At 50.3% G+C, this 17,524-nt stretch overlaps 1 protein-coding gene across 1 annotated transcript in view; it reads right to left on the reverse strand.

Moving 5' to 3' along the window:
• Positions 1-11,255: 11,255 nt before the first annotated feature.
• LOC144730825 (reticulon-4 receptor-like 2) overlaps positions 11,256-17,524 on the reverse strand; it is a 28,798-nt gene continuing 22,529 nt past the window's right edge. Inside the window, exon 3 of the mRNA XM_078611600.1 lies at positions 11,256-12,215. Within this exon, the coding sequence (XP_078467726.1) occupies positions 11,256-12,215 (960 nt within the window). The remainder of the gene's footprint in view (positions 12,216-17,524) is intronic.

Here is a 17,524-nt window from a genome sequence, read left to right on the forward strand (position 1 = left end):
CTCGAAAGTCTACGAACGACCAAAAAGCACTCTTCTCCTCCTCCTCATCATCATCATCACCCCTCTCCTCCCCAAACTCGCGTCGGTTTTTATTTCACTGTTTCATTGCTTTCATGGCTTTATTTTGGTGATTTCGAAAAGTGTATTGGTTTAGCCATGTGTGTTTGTTGTAGTACAGGGTTAGACCGATGGCCTTAATCTAAGTTGTCTTGTGGTTGTTGTTGTTGTTGTTGTTTGACTTGCATCCCACTGGGATTTTTGCACACAGCGTTGGTGTACGGTGTTTTTTCTGCAATATTTTGCTGTCTCTTCTTGGATTTTCTGTTTGCACTCAGTCACATAGTCACTTTAAGATGTTTCTTGTTCATGTTTTTGTTTTTTGTTTGTTGCGGTTGCACCCGATTCAAGAGCCGAATGGCTCACAGGGCTATACCTAAAAGATGAACTTGAACTTGCACTATTTTTCATCGCGTCCGACCGACGCTTTGCCACTTTCTCGCCATCGCGCACTTCCAGGTATGTAGCTCCCATTCCCGCCACCTCCTCGGATGAATCCGCAGATTCGGAATAGACGGCGAGTTCCTGTCGCCTCTGCTCGCTCGCTCTACGCCGCTCACACAAGCACCGCTAACGCATCCGCGGAGGTCCAATTAAGGGCCGCTGGCGTCCGCTGCTTCTCCGCTATTAAGGTCACATTGCGCGGGGCTTTAAGTTTACTGGCGGCAGAGTGTTGTTCCTCGCACCTGGCAGACGATTGCGCCTTAATGTATTCATAACGCACATGCGGCGACTGTGGTTAAATCCGAACGGGAGCTCTGCACACGTCCCGACGGAATTAATTTGCGCAAAATGTGTGCGTGGTGGGGGGGGGATAAAATAAATAAATGAAACAGCCCACTGGCACATTTTTTTGGGGGGGAAAAAACAATGCGTGTAGCGGTTATATGAGGATGTCTCATGCCGTGTTGGTTATATTCGTATGTGTGTGTGTGACTGCGTGCTGCGCTACGAACCCGGCGACCCGAGTTCGATTCCCGCTCACGGCCAACTCCGGTGACGATTATCTGAACCGGTCTTGGGCCTCCCTTAGGTCGACTCAGCCTCAAATGAGCACCTGGAGCGGCGTGTAAACATCGCCACTGGGGAGACAAAGGCGGCCGGGCGTGGTGTTGGCCACCCACCCCCTCGTGTGCCGTATCGGCCTTCATAAGTGCTCGCTAACAGCACTTGCCCCAACAGGCTATAGGGGGGATATTTGTCTTGTGTGTGCTGGGCGTTTGTCGACGCCATTTGCCGTCTAAATAACTTGGGTGCATTCCGTCGCACGCGATGTTTTCCCCTCCAACAATAAGAGCGTCTTCAAGTTGACTGGACATTTGTGAAAAAGATCTTCATGGCTTATCGGATTCTTTCAGTTTTTTTTTAAATCAGATTTTGATGTACATTTTAAAACTGGCAAATGGAATTTCGTAAATTAAGCGAACAAATTAACACGTAAGCTTTCACGACCGATGTTAATATTCGTAATTAATTGTCTGTTTTGTTCACATCGTCGTGGAGGTATAATGCCATGTTTTGCGTGTACTATAAGCCTTCCACCACTCGACGGGCAAATCAAGTTGTCACGACTTGGCCTCTCAGCAAAAAAACAAAAACCGAAATGCGTGAAAAACGCGAGCAAAGAAATGTCTACGATAAAATTGAATCAAATTGTCAAGCAACTGGATGTGATTGACTCCGTCGGATGCTGGAGGGTTGGAGATAAAACTGAATGGGCATTGCACACAACAGGAACCAAGATGACACTAATGACGAACTGCACCAACGGAAACCGCTGCGACGTTTGGCTGGCACGCTTGCATATATTTCACGAAGTCGTCGCTCGTCCAAGTACAAAGCATTGCACGTTAGGCAATACGTTTCAGTTTACATTTATATACGCTGCCCAGGTTGCATTTTAATGAATACAAAGATTTAATATCGGTGTTTTCAGGTTTTTAAAAAAAAAAATTTATATTAATTATCACGGGTTTTTTAATTGCATATGTTTTTGAAAAATAATTTTCAATGTCGTTTCTCTGCTCATGATGGTGGAGTTTTTTTTATTTTTCTGGTGCGTTGCGAAACGATGCGACTGAGAGCAAAGTTGGGTTTCCTTTTGCTCGCTATTTCACATCAAAGCCCTATAAGAGAACCGCCGAGTACGGCTATATTCTATTTCACACGAGTAACCTTGTCACCTTGGAAAATCCAAGGTGAATGCCAGCCTCCTCCCTTTGCAATCTGCCTCCACGTGCTCTCTCCCGTCTCCTCTCCCCCAGCGCACCACCCACACCCACAATCACGCCTCACTCCCCACCACCATCGCCTGCCACCACCACCGCACCACCAGCACCACCACCAGCACCACAGCCAAAGATAAAGACAAAGATCGCTCCCTATAGCCTAGCCAGACTGTTGTGGCAAGTGATGTTAGCGGACGCCTATTAAAGCCGGAATGGCGATGTTTACACCCCACACCAGGTACACATTTGAGGCTGAGTCTACCTTAGGAGAAGGCCCAGGACGAGTTGGTGGCCGTGAGCTGGAATCGAATTCGGGTCGCCGGGTTCGTTCGCGCAAGCGCGGCTCAAAGCGATGCTACCATCAGCACCCCCACGAGCCATGCCTGCACCACTATTCGGGGCCAGATGTGAGGTCACCTATAGGCAGACGTCTTCACGGCTGGAGATTATTCCACCCATCCAATTATCCTGGGACCCTATGCGGGAGCGTGTCCAAAAAAAAAAGGGGTCACGCCCGAGGTGTCTTTACTTGACACCCGACCCCTGACCCCCGATCGCTGAGCACCTAATGCGCTTTCCCCAGCAGCCGGGACGGAATTACATTCTCCGAAAATAAACAAAAGCGTCTAGCACTGTCCTTTTCTGACCCAACTTCAAACCCAGAGGTGGCCCACGTCGACATTAAGAGCAGATTTTTTTTTCCTTTTAAAATCCAAATTATTGCAGGTTAATCTTCGGATTTCACAAGACTTACTTGAGGTGATTTTGAGTGTCTATAGCCTTTGATATTGACTGCCAAGCCAAGCATCATCATAACATTACGAGTGTTAGATGTTGGGTTTTTTTTTTACGTGACCCAATTCTTTATGGCTTGCTCGTACAGTGTTTGAATTAAAGATTTAACGTTCTCTGGTTTTTTTTTAGATGCGTGATAAGGCTCAGCCATAAGTGTAGTATTGGGTCGGCTCATGGGCTGCTCTGTTCCCTTATTATTTCAAGAGATTTCTCACTACCTCCGGTGAGAAATGGAAAGCATCGTCTGGCGCACCTTTTTTCTCGCGCTGTCACAACACCACTCCTGACGGAGCGCAGTGCCCCGCAATTCTAAGGAGATTTTCAGCGACCCCGGTTCACACGTCGACGGGGAGAGGCAAATTTAAATTGTTTTATTTATGTTAACCTATTTCGTAATCTTCTTAGATTTTATCCCCGACCGGGCTTTCGGAGGCATATTCAGAGATGAAGAATCCACACGGATGTCTCGTAGAGCAGTGCAATCCTCCGTGTTGGGAGAACGGCCCGTGGGAAAAGGATGTCAAAGAGCTACCTCTTAGATCCCTTCTTCGAGCGGGCTGTGGTGGCTCTGCACGTGGCTGCCTGTAATCCGGCGCTGTGGAGGGTTGGTGGATCACCGCACGCGAATGACCCCGAGGAGGTGCCATGCCCTGGCCTGCTACGAGAAGTCAGTACAGCAAGTGGACTAATCGCCGTCCGTTTCCATCTGTACGGAGATAGGAGGATTACCCGCGTGCGTGAGATTTCTTCGGTTGTACTCCGGTTTCCTCCCCACATGTAAACATCTCACGAATTGTGGCCGATACCACCTTCATGAATGGAGGACCGCAGATCTTGGGCGACAGCTGGCGCCGGTTCACCGTCTGGCTGCCTTTCCGAGCGAATTCCGATGGCACTTTCCCACCAGCTGGGCACAGGTGAGTAGCGTCCATCGCACGGCAGTTAGGGACATGTTTGAGACGTATTCAATGAAGGCTTGCTTCGTCTGAATGCATGTATGTTGAACTTCTTTTAATTGGGGGTGGCAGGGGGGGAGAAATCTCATTCAAAATGAAAAACAATAATAATTATTTGCTATTATTCCAGCCAGTGCAATTATTGGAAACTGCTCAAGCTCTCGTACGAATGAGTCGATCGAAATTCAAGAGCTGTGTCGTGAACACGAAAGAACAAAGCTTCCTTTTGTTTTTTTTCTAACGCAATAACAGAGTGACTGAACATCCATGCACAATCGTTAAAAAAGAAACCTCCGCTGTAAGCAACCTTAGGGACATCATAAATAATCATAAAACAACTGTGGAGGTGGGCAAAAAAAAACGAATAAAATCCAGGAAACCACGGCAGCGAAGGCGATGCCGTCAAGAAAGATAATCTCCCTGATCCGGGCTAACGTAGTGGCGGCGCTATGAATGCGGGCTTACGTAAAGCGGGACTTAGCGCTGCGTCGTTCCGCGAGTCTGCCGTTTAATGCGGGCGCCGTGGATTTTCACAAATTATTCTTCACCGCCTCTGACTTCGCTGACCTGTGATCGCGTGGAGCTCCCTCCCAGCTGCTTGGGAAATCTCCCCCGCCCCACCCACCCCACCCACCCCCGCCCCCCACTCCACCCACCCCACCAGAGCCCCCCCCCCCACTCCCCGCACCCCCTCTCCCACCTCCACCCGGCTCAGGTGACCCCGACGGCGCCGCGACGATTCGATTCGCAGATCCTCAATCGATGATTGGCGCGGGGCGTTCCCCTCCGGAGGGGTTCGCGAGGTTCTCGCGCACTGGACACCCCCCCCCCCCCCCCCGTTTAGCCGACAAGGTCGCTCGCTTCGGTTTTGTAGATCTCCCGGCGCGGCAGGCGAACAGAGAAATTGGTGGAAGTGTATTTCACTCAACCCCGCTCCAACCTGCGCCCCCCCCGCCACCCCCCCCCCCGTCTCGTCTCTGTCCCCCGAGCAGTATGAATGGGTCTACGATCGGCAGGGCCGCGTGTGGGCGGTGGGGTAATCAGTGGCTACTCCCCTATCCTCTTCCGAGACCGTCTGGCGAGCGTGGCAGATCAGGCCAAAATACGCCACCCGATTCGCACGGTTGGCTACGTACGGTGCGAAAGAAGTTGCACGTATCTTCTTGGTTCTTTCGGTAAAAGGCACGTAGAATGGAAATAATAAAATAATAAAAATAAAACGTAATAAAATAATTCTCACGACGTTTCGGCCACAACGCAAGCAGCCGTCCTCAGGTGAAGAACAGGTCTGTCAGAAAGACAGCGTCTGACAGACCTGTTCTTCACCTGAGGACGGCTGCTTGTGTGGTGGCCGAAACGTCGTGAGAATTTATTTATTTATTATTATTTCCCTTCTACGTGACTTTACCGAAAGAACCAAGAAGATGAATCCCTGCAGTCACGAAAGCTTTAAATCGAAATTTAAGTTTCACGTAGTACATGCACCTCCAGAGGGGTGGGTGGGTGGGTGGGGGGTGTAATTAGAGCTCCCTCTCGTCCTGGAGTCCGTTCCGCCAGAGCAATTGCGGAGCTGCGCCTTAACCATCTGTGCACCTATATATACTCGCATGAAGATGGCGCCCATAACGATCACAAACCTCCCACGCAACTTGCCCCATTGTGTACAATTCGAATACCGCGCTGCGGGAGAGCCCGGGGCCGAACCGACGACCTCCGCATTGCACGTGCGGTGGCGCTTAACCCAGTACAGGGACTCCTCTGCTAACGAACGAGTTAGGTTCCAGAGTTGAAGCGTTCGTGACTGCAAGGATTCATACTCTTAGTTCTTTCGGTAAAGTCACGTAGGTAAAAAATGAAATAAAAATTAATAAAAAATAAAATAAGTATTATATTATTTCATTTTTATTAATTTTAATTTCATTTTTTACCTACGTGACTTTACCGAAAGAACTAAGAGTAGGTTCCAAAGGTCTGTTCGTAAGTCGATTTGTTCGTAAGTCCCAACTAGACTCCTGTCGATTCCAAAGATGTTGCACGGCATGTACACGAAACACGAGGAATGGCTTTAAAAGTTGAATAATTTCCTGTAGATGTAGATGCCACTGGTTCTTCACGTTCTGCAGATGTAGATGACACCACCGGCATCTATTGCGTGGCGGTTGAACTCACGAATCTCGGCCCGAACAAGCAACTGGACATAGGGACAGATTTGTTCGTATCTCTTAAAGTTCGTAAGTCGAATGTTCGTAAGTCGAGGATTCCCTGTGTACACCACCGTGGCAGCATCCGCCACGCCACGATAGATTGTAGATGTAGGGATTTTTTTTATAGGGTTAGATCGCGTAAATATAAATGCGTCGTTAATCCGCCAAAACCTGACGCAGCCAATTCGCAAGGTATGCCACGTCAACAAAACGTGCCAATTAGTTACGACTTCGGCACACCAGTTGTGTGTTGGAAAGCAAACCCACAACGTTTACAATCCGAGTGCGACGTTTTCGCTGGTGATTGCAACCAGCTTCATCAGGCGAGTTACCAGATATTTTGAATGAAGTCATCCTGTCTCGGTCTTAAATAGAGGAGCAAAGGTGACGTCGTCATCACTGTGCGCCTATCAGGTGCGAAGACCAGAGTATAGGTGTTCACCTAGCAATATACATGACAATGGACCATTCGTCCTCCAGTTTTTTTCTCTTGTTTTCTCAGCATTTCTACCCCCCCACCCACCCACAGCCCCGCCCGCTCACCCTGCCCCCCCTCCCCCTCCCCACCCACCCCCTCCCCAACATTAGAATGCCCTGCCAGCGTGTGGCCCGTAATTCTGATGGAGAGCGATGGAGTTTTGGAGACAGCTGCCTGGGATTGAGACTTATAGCAGAACCCGGGCAAATGTCCCTTCAGCTAAATCCCGGTTTATCAGCCTCACTGTATGGGATTGAGAGCTGCTCTTCATGCACACACACACACGGGGACATTAAACATTCAGCTGTTAGATATACATACACTGAATAATACATATATGTGTGCGTGTGTGCGGGTGGGGAGCGGTAGTGGAGGGATTAGCGCGCTGCTCTACGAAGCCGGCCACCCGAGTTCGATTCCCGCTCACGGCCAACGCCATTGGCGAATATCTGAACCGATCCAGCACCCTCCCCTAGGTCGACCCAGCCTAAAATGAGCACCTGGTGCTGTGTTTTAAAACATCGCCATTGGGGAGACAAAGGCGGTCGGGCGTGGTGTTGGCCACCCACCCCCTCGTGTATCGTGCCGGCCTTCGTGGGTGCTCGCTAACTGCCCTTGCCCCAACGGTCTGTTAAGGCAATACGGGGGGTCTTTGTACCGTATATACACGGGGCTTAATTTATCATGGAATATTTTCTGCACAGCCCCCCCCCCTCCCCGCCACAAACCTCTCATCCCCTTCCCCCGATGGCAGGGGCAGAGTGGCTGGAAAATATTTTCTGAAGCTCAGCCCCGGATAGCACCAGCTGAAATTAAGGGCTGGGACGTGCAGTGTCAACATCAAAGTGTGCTACGTTGTGTTCGATGTCACCATTCCCGCGGCTGTCTTGGGAGACACCTCGTGCCGCAGAGCTGCACCTCCGATGTGGCACGGTTGGCTAGGTGCGGTGCGAAAGAAGTTCAAACATACATACAAGAGGCAAGAGCGCAGCCCCGCAAGTGCTGGCGACAAAGGCCTCCACATCTGCAGGCCTCCTCTTCGACGCTTGCCCAGACGTCCCGGAAGTGATGGGGAGTACCCACACTTTGCCCCACCAGCACACGCGAGATGCCGATCGACTGAGCGCACTTGCACACGTCTTACACTGCTCGGTGCACGATGGTGGATTTAATTAACTTTTCCGATCGTTTAAAACTGCCGCACCGGGACATGACATAGGATAGCTAGCTACACGTGTATAAATGCTGTGAACAAAAAAATAAACCATGCTCTTCTCTTACAGATCTAAATCCAAACATGCCAATCAATTTGTCAGTCGTTGCAATATATGTTATTATTATTTGTTAGAATTGACCACCAAGCCTTTGTCAACGATGAGCTATACAGGATAATATGCGTACATACATGAATACAGGCACGTGTTATGTCTCACTAAAGTTATTTAATGTATACATATTTGTTGAAATAACATTCATCGAAAAAGAAATATCGGTACATGGGTTACGACAACAAAGCAAAATACAGGCGCGAGACATGCCAAATAAGAATGCGGAAATGCTCTAAGACTGCATTGGTGTGACATCTTTGCGTCTATATCACAATTGTACAGAAATATTCAATGCAGGTAACTCCACCGCTTAAAATGTATTTCTCTCAAGTTGCTGTAAATAAAAAATGTTTCAACTCGATTCCTGCTTTGCTTTGTCTTGTTGTTTTGCCGTGGGATTATTCCTGTATACCGATGGCGGTGAATGTGCGATGAAAAAAAAAAACGAACGTCCCAAAACGTTACGATCGCTGGGAGCGGCAACGCCACGCCGCGTCGGTACGCGCCGTTCCCGCCCAGAGTAGAAAATAAAACAGTGGGAAACCGTTGTAGGGCCGACGTTGGGCGACGTTGGGCCGACGTTGCGCGCGAACGTTTCCAACCGAACGCCAACGTTGGGTCAACGTTAGGGGGGAGGGCGGAAACGGTTCCAACCGAACGCCAACGTTGGGTCAACGTTAGGGGAGGAGGGGGGAAACGGTTCCAACCAAACGCCAACGTTGGGTCAACGTTAGGGAGGGAGGGGGGAAACGGTTCCAACCAAACGCCAACGTTGGGTCAACGTTAGGGGAGGAGGGGGGAAACGGTTCCAACCAAACGCTAACGTTGGGTCAACGTTAGGGGGCGAGGGGGGAAACGGTTCCTACCAAACGCTAACGTTGGGGCAACGTTAGGGGGGGAGGGCGGAAACGGTTTCAACCAAACGCCAACGTTGGGTCAACGTTAGGGGGGAGGGGGGAAACGTTTCCAACCGAACGCCAACGTTGGGTCAACGTTAGGGGGGGAGTGGGGAAACGTTTCTAACCGAACGCCAACGTTGGGTCAACGTTAGGGGGGAGGGGGGAAACGTTTCTAACCGAATGCCAACGTTGGATCAACGTTACGCGTTTACCGGAACTGCGATGGTCACAGTAGCCGTTCGCCCACACCCGAAAGAAAAATTAGCGGCTGCAAAAAATATCGATTTTATTTTATAGCATCATTCTTATTTTGGTGACCAGACACTGCATGGTTTGTTGGTTCGCATTGCCCTCGCCGCTCAAATCCAACGCTTTCGGCCTTAACGCGCCGGTTTTTAATGAAAGAAAGGAATCAAGAAAAAACAGAAACACCCCAATCGCGACGAAGAGGTGGGGGGGGGGGAACAACCACGCGCGTGCAGGCTGGAGACGAGTGGAGGGGGTGGAGCGCACGCTACGAATGCCGTCGCTTGTGCGCTCTTTAACGTCACCCCCCGTCTATTTTACGCCCTTGATGTCCCGAGCCGGAAGATTTCCAGTCGGGGATAAGAAGAGGGAGCGAGCGAACAGGCGACTGGCCTCTTCGTTTTGTTTGTTAAACTGCAAAAAAAAGAGGTTTCGCAAATGGGAAATCAATTCACAATTATTTGACCTTATTCGAGCGCTACGAGTAAGTAGTAGTGATTTTTAAAAAAAATCTAAATAACGATGATGATAGGGGTTAAAGCAGGCTTCAAGAAAGTCGCGTCGATTGTTTTGGTGCTGTCCGTTCGTGCCGTTTTGGTTTTTTTGCCGCCCCGTCCGTTTTCGTTTCGTTTCGGCAACGCGACCCCTTCAGTTGGCCACAATTCTCTTTGTCTTACGTCGAAGTTGATTTTATTTTGTTTGTTGTTTCTTTGTTGCTGTGGGTTTATTTTGTTTCGCCGACTGATCAGCACGGCCACCACCGTCCGAACCGCTTCCTCGCGGCGGCGCGCGCGGATTGACCGAACACGTGACGCGACCACCTCCACGTGCACCCCGGGGGAGAAGATTATTTATAATATTATTGTTATTTTTCCGCTTCGATGGGGGAACGGCAGATGTCACGAACCAAGTCTTTGTTGTTGTTGCGTGGCAGCAGCAGCAGCAGTAGTAACAGTAATGACGCTGTAAAACTTTGTTTTCTCCCAAAGTGTGAAAGTCTTTACGAAACTCCGCGGGCGCGAATTCTCGCGTCCGCCCGCGTTCGTGGTCGTAAACTTTGAGCGGAGAGGGCCACCGTGCCCCACGTGCGCGCGAGACGCGTCCAGCAGGCGACAGCCGGCAGGCCGGGGAGGTCTTGCGGGCGACGTCGTTGACATTTTATTTGATTTCACAGACGTGGCCAAGTTAAAGCTTGTCTCCCCCCCACCCCCCCATTGCACAAACTCATCCCCCACACCCTCCCCACCCCCCCCCTCTCTCCCCTCCCTCCCACCGGCTTGGGGAGGGGATGATAAGAAGCGGAGGGTCCAATTATCCAACGGAGAATCTGGCAATTTCAAGACGGCCCTGAATTATCAAGCTGTGGTACCCCCCCCGCCCCCCCCCCCCATATCTCCTCCGTCTCCCTCTCCTCCACTGTTCTCTCATCTCCTCCACCTCCCCTCCCCTCTCCTCCATCTCCCCTTTTCTCTGCCTCCCTCTCCTCTTCCCCCCACTCTCCTCCAAACACACCCCCCCCAGCCCAGCACCCTCCGCTCCTCCGGCAGATCTGTTGCCAATTCACACCCTTCCCCGAGCCGACTATTCTTGGATGGATGTGATACGTCTGTAAACGTGTTGCATTATCGCCGCAGCCTGAACACATATGTCTCGTATTGTTTACATTGTTATAGCCAAAACACCAAAACAATCACTTTTGTATCGGTAAAAACTGCACTCACGAAAGCATTCCCACCCCGTTGTAAATTATGGACACGACATCTCACCAGTGCAAGGATCCTTAATGTAGATCTCCGATAGACTTCGTATTTCCCCCGTTAATCCTTATATATTATGTATATATATACTGCAACTTCAAGCAATACATCTGAATCGATACTAGATATCAAAGCTTATCTTCACGCACCCACCCCCACCCCTCCCCACCAACGAATCCATTCATTCATTCACCCCGCGAAACAAGTGTTTGTCATTCCCCCCTCTCCCACCACAGCCACCCCCCTCCTCCCATCAAACTCTTCCTCCGCTTGTCACTTCAGTTCGGCGCCCCCCCTTCCCCCCCGTCTAGACGAGGGGCCCGCGCGCCAGGCGGACGAACGCGACCGCCGCCACGGGGCCCAGCGCGCACCTCGCCACGGCGTCGAACCCCGCCCCGCGCCGCCCGTGGACTTGCCCGGCTGCCCCTCCTCCCGCCGCCTGCCCTCCGTGCTGAAGGTCGGCCCCCTCCATCTTCTTGCTCCGGCTGCACTTGGGGCTGGCGGGCTGCGTGCCGCCCGCGTGGCCTCCCACGTCGTCGTCCAGCTCCTTGAAGTATGTGTCGAGGTGCGGCAGGTCCCCCGCGGCGCCGTCGCGCTCCTGCTTGCCGTCGAGGTAGCCCTGCCCGGCGGCGTTGGCGCGGGCGCGCGCCGCCGTGTGCTTGCGGCACTTTCGTCTCGTCGGCACCTTGATGATCGGCGAGATGGCCACGGCCGACGTCTTGGCATCGCCTCCTCCTCCTCCTATTCCGGGCGCCGCCGGAGTCTTCGGTGCGTGGGTTCCCGACGCCTTGTCCGGTCGGAACGGGTGAGTGGCGACGGCGTAGTAGGTGGACGAGGTGGGGCCCAGGTTGCACGACATGAACGTGTTCTCCGCCAGCGACCTGAGGTTGCGGTTGACGAGGTTCAAGGGCGAGTGGCAGACGACATCGGTGCTCGATCCGCGGAAGCGCTTGAACCACTCCCAGAGCGAGAAGAGGCGGCAGTCGCAGGCCCACGTGTTGTTGTTGAGCCGCAGGTACTGGAGGCCCGACAGGTCGCCCATGGCGTGGCCCGAGAGCTCGGTGAGCTCGTTGTTGAACAGGTAGAGGGTGGAGAGGGCCGAGAGGCCGCGGAAGATGCGGCGGCGGATTGCCCGCAGCCTGTTGTGGTGCAGCAGCAGCTTGTCGAGGCTGTGCAGGCCCCGGAAGACGTTGTCGGAGAGGCTCAGCAGCTTGTTGCCGTGCAGGAAGAGGTGCGTGAGGTTCGACAGCTCCCCGAACAGGTCATCCTGGGCAGAGCGCACGCGGCGCGGGCAGAGCGCAGGGGGGGATTACAATCGTGGGTTGGACCTCGGTTTTATACTTTTTTGTTTGAGACTCAAGGTCGCAAAGGGGCACAGCTAACAGATGCCGAGCAGGCAGCAACAAACAGCACGAGGAAAGTTGGCTTCGAAGTCAAGAGTGGGAGATTTTGTTTTTGGCTCAAATGAGTGTTGCGTGCAGCGGTGCACATTTCTCGTTTGCAGTGCTGGAGTTTCCACATTCACATGGCAGGGGTGAGTCTATCCATAGGGCAACCCCACTGTAAATTCCCCAAAAAAATTGGTACCGTATTGTATCGACCCACCCCCTCCTTTCCCCCGAGGGATCCTCCCGATTGTGAGCCACTCGCTCTACCACTGAGCCACCAGGCCGGATTATTGAACGTTGGGTTGCGCAAGAGTTGACACTTTCTGTGTTAAACTGGGCAAGGTTATACGAATTTGTGGGGGGGGAGGCGATGGGGTGGAATTCCACGGTGGAGCAGTGCGAGCTTAAAAAGGAGAAAGGAAATAGTCGTGACCTACAGCGTGGTGAATGAGTGGGTGAGTGAGAGTATGGGTGAGTGCATGAGTGGATGAGTGAGTGGATGAGTGAGTGTGCGAATCGGTGAGTGAGCGAGTGTGATGCTGTGATCTGCTATGTGGTGGTCGTGGTGGTGGAACACAGTGGGGATGAGTGGGTTCGTGGGTGAGAGGGTGGGTGAGTGCATGAGTGGATGAGTTAGTGGGCGAATCGGTGAGTGAGCGAGTGTGATACTGTGATCTGCTATGTGGTGGTCGTGGTGGTTGAACACAGTGGGGATGAGTGGGTTCGTGGGTGAGAGGGTGGGTGAGTACATTAATGGTTGAGTGAGTGTTATGTTGCTAAAATAAGAAAAGGTTTAACCCTTGATGGCAATAAAACAGGTGGTATTAAGATGTTCGATCACCAAATTAATACTTTTTGTAAGGCATCAAGTCTACATTAACCACACGTATTTGCGGCAAAACATGCAAGAAATATATGCATTGTGGGTGAATGAGTGGTTGAGTGAGCAGGTGAGTCGGTGAGTGGGTGAGTGTGGTGCTGGTGGTGGTTGAACACACAGCATGGATGAGTGGGTTGGTGGGTGAGTGGGTGAGAGGGTGAGTGAGTGGGTGTGATGTTGTAAGGTGGTGGTTGGTGGTGGTTGAACGCACAGTGTGGATGAGACGACACAGAGCAGACCTTCCATTAGACCAAGTCCTCAACATGGATGGGTGGGGGGGGGGGATGGATTTGAAACTCATGGGGACGGTACGCATGGTTGTAGCGATGGAAGAGCGACCAGGAGGTGAGTGATCGCTGGACCATCAATGAACCCCGACTGCTGCTCGTTGAATTCCGTCAAGTGCAGTGAACTCGGAACCGGGCAAACCTCCACCCCCCCATACATCACCAACCAACACGGACAAGCGTGGTGAAGTACGGTCGAACACCCCCCGTGACCGACACAGCATGGGGAAGCCACGATCCGGCGGTAAATTAAACAAATTGTAAACATTTCGATTTAAAGCTTTCGTGACTGCAGGGATTCATCTTCTTGGTTCTTTCGGTAAAGTCACGTAGAAGGGAAATAATAAAATGATAAAAATAAAACATAATAAAATAATTCTCACGACGTTTCGGCCACAACGCAAGCAGCCGTCCTCAGGTGAAGAACAGGTCTGAATGACGCTGTCTTTCTGACAGACCTGTTCTTCACCTGAGGACGGCTGCTTGCGTTGTGGCCGAAACGTCGTGAGAATTATTTTATTATGTTTTATTTTGATCATTTTATTATTTCCCTTCTACGTGACTTTACCGAAAGAACCAAGAAGAAAAATTGTAAACACCAATATGCGACAACGCTAAATTTTTATCACGAGTGTTGTGGCAAGTGCATTTGGTCCACGCGTTCATATCGACAATGGCCCAGCTCATTCAACTTCTCTGGTATATATCTAAATACGTTTCTATTCAGACCAAAACAATTCTTCATTGGTACATTGGCAAGTTCCCGTTATTCTCTATTGGTGGTTATGCATGTGCCGTGAATTGCAAATAACACCGTGAGATAGAGTGTCTTTCATTATAAAATCAATTTATGCTCTTACACGTGTAATTGGAGGCAGGGCTCCCTGCGTGGTGTGTGTTATTATTTGTGCGTGTAATTATTAGCAATTTTCTCAACGGTGCTCGCAATTATTGTGTTTGTATGAATATATTTGTTTGCTATTAAATATCATTAGATATCTGGGGTGGACTGGTGGCACGGTGGTTAGCACGCTGCGCTAAGAACTCAGTGAGCCGAGTTCGATTTCTGGCCATGGCTAACGCCAGTGGGTAAGTCATATGGGGGGGGGGGGGGGTGTGTGCTCACAATGGTGAAGTATGGTCAGAAACCCCCACGGTTAATGTGAAGCTTTCACGTGCGATGACTTGAGAATGGCTTGAATATTCGATGTAATGTTTTACTCTCTTACTTTATCTATTTTTTCCAGTCCATAATTTCTCAAAAGAACGGCTTGACGACGACATAAGAAGATATTGATGCCGGAAAGATGTGGCACCACTTGATCATACTGGCACGAGACAGATTAAAGTGGAAACAAATGACGAAATGACGGGGCTATCTGCCCATGGATCGTGATGATGATGATGATGCTGATGATGATACTTCTCAAAAAAAGGAACTGATGAAAATCCAACAAATATTTTTTTAAGGAATTGGCCACTGGCAAGGGGAACGTCGTGATTCATGCGTTAGTTTGGGGTCAGATCCCTGTGTGAGTACAACGTCAACGTTGGTGCGTTACACCCTCCACTACCTACATTTGTCACGTGCACAAACTGCCGATTTATTGCTGCTTCCGCACGTAAATACTTACACACAGAGACACACTCACACCCACATACTAACAATAACATCAACCGCCGTTCACCACTAAAAGGGGCGGTGGTGTCATCACAGTACTTGTGCCAGGCTAGGTGCACGCACAACACACAACACAACAACCGCCATTCGCCACTAAGTGGCGGTGACGTCACCACGACTCTTGTGCCAGGCCATGTGCACCTTGAGGCCACGTGAAGTATCGAACGCCCGCTGGCAGGAGGTCACGGGGCAGACCCAGGTGCCACGGGTCGACTGACTGAGATGACCGAGATGACTGGCTGATGCACCACCTGTGCCCCCTACTGTGCCAACTTGCTGTGCTTTAGCCACCAGGCGCTCCGCTCGTTGTTGTGCACGTACACACACAGTCACAGACACACACTTACAGACAAAGAACCCCCCATCCGGTTGTGAGATTCAACTCACACCACGGTTAAACCCCAGATATCATGTGGTTAGTTGCTTGACTATAGCCGGGCAGTGGTGGCTATGCACGTGGCCTGTAGTAGTACATGTTGTTTATGCCATTTATTGTGAAAATTCCGTCACAGTTCCTATGATCACTGTTTCATTGCTTTCATGGCTTTATTTTGGTGATTTCGAAAAGTGTATTGGTTTAGCCATGTTTGTTTGTTGTAGTACAGAGTTAGACTGATGACCTTAATCTAAGTTGTCTTGTGGTTGTTGCTGGTTGTTTGACTTGCATCCCACTGGGATTTTTGCACACAGCGTTGGTGTACGGTGTTTTTTCTGCAATATTTTGCTGTCTTTTCTTGGATTTTCTGTTTGCACTCAGTCACATATTCACTTTAAGATGTTTTTTGTTCATGTTTTAGTTTTTTTGTTTATTGCGGTTGCACCCGATCCAAGAGCCGAATGGCTCACAGGGCTATACCCAATAAATGAACTTGAACTTGAACCCAGCATTGTGGAGGCAGCGAGGGTTGGCGGATCACACAGACGTTCTGAAATTGCCCGCGGGCGTCGGTGAGGTGCCATATCCTGGCTCACCAGGAGCAGGCAGTACAGCAAGTGTTTTAACCCCAATCTGTATCCATCGGTACGAGGATTAAGCGTAAGCCTAATGCTGGCGCCCGTGAGTCTTCTCCAGTGCTCCGGTCTGCTGCCGCACGTATAAACACCCAATAACCCCATTGGCTAAACATACAAATATAGGGTCACAGACCTTGGACAATTGTTGGCACTGCTGGTTCTGGCTGCCCTCCCAGACCTAATAATCTCATGTCAAACTGTGCAACGAGTTACATAATCGTAATCTTGTAATGTTTTAACTTTTGAGTCTCTGCATCGTCTGTCTCAGGAATGATGTAGATTCCCATTGTAAGCCATCCATCAGTACTTTTTTAATCATTGATGTTCTGGGGCACTAAGTGAGAGCAAGACGATGCCACTGGTGTATTTCATATTTGTCTGCATAAGTTATGGGCGTACTTAGAAGCGGCTGCGATCATTGCAGCTATAAATGGCACAAGTGGATTCTGTTTTTTTTTAAACAAGTTTCTGCGTCTCCCCATTGTGACTCGCGAGATGTATTTTTTTTATTTTATCGCTTTCAAAACACCTCCACGCAACGGCCAAATAAATAACAAGTCCCCCCCCCCCCCCCCCAATAGATGCGTTCCAAAAAAAAAATGAAGGTCGCACAGAGTGAAATCGCCTCGCACGGACCGCACGGTCACCCAACCACCCACAATGCACCGCGTGAAGACGGCTGCTTGCCAAGTAGCCCGCGTGGGCGAGCTCAGTGCCGGATTATCCCAGTAGCACAAGTCGCTACACGTGTAGTAGCTACACATGTGGTAGCTACTACACTATACATGTAGTAGCTACACATGTGGTAGCTACTACACTATACATGTAGTAGCTACACATGTGGTAGCTACTACACTATACATGTAGTAGCTACGGGCCCCGCACTTTCAAGGGCCCCACGCTAAATGCTTTCAAGCTATCAATTCCGGTTCAGTGATTCTGCACTTGCTCTATTACTACAGTGCTATACTGCCTTCAACTTTTATGAACGACTGGGTGTTTAAGGACAGCGAATTGTCGTATTATCTGGCTGTATAGTATGTGAAAAAATACAATTACTTCACTGTGCAAGTAAAAAATGAATGCGTTTTAATATTTTTATTTAGGGCCCCTTTACAACATATGCTACAGGCCCCGCACTGGTTTAATCCATTACTGGGCGAGCTGCGGCAGAGGGCTCCGTCTAGATCACGTGGATACAAGACGGTGAGTCCTTAATAAGTAACGTCACGCAGCCGTCCTTAATGAGCCCCATGCGGCTCAGGAAGCTGCAGATCTGCCGACCCCTGCCCGCGATAAACTGGACTTCCACGATGAACTGAACTT

Source organism: Lampetra planeri, chromosome 37, assembly GCF_965212315.1.
Source record: "Lampetra planeri chromosome 37, kcLamPlan1.2.h2, whole genome shotgun sequence".
NCBI classification, from domain to species: domain Eukaryota; kingdom Metazoa; phylum Chordata; class Hyperoartia; order Petromyzontiformes; family Petromyzontidae; genus Lampetra; species Lampetra planeri.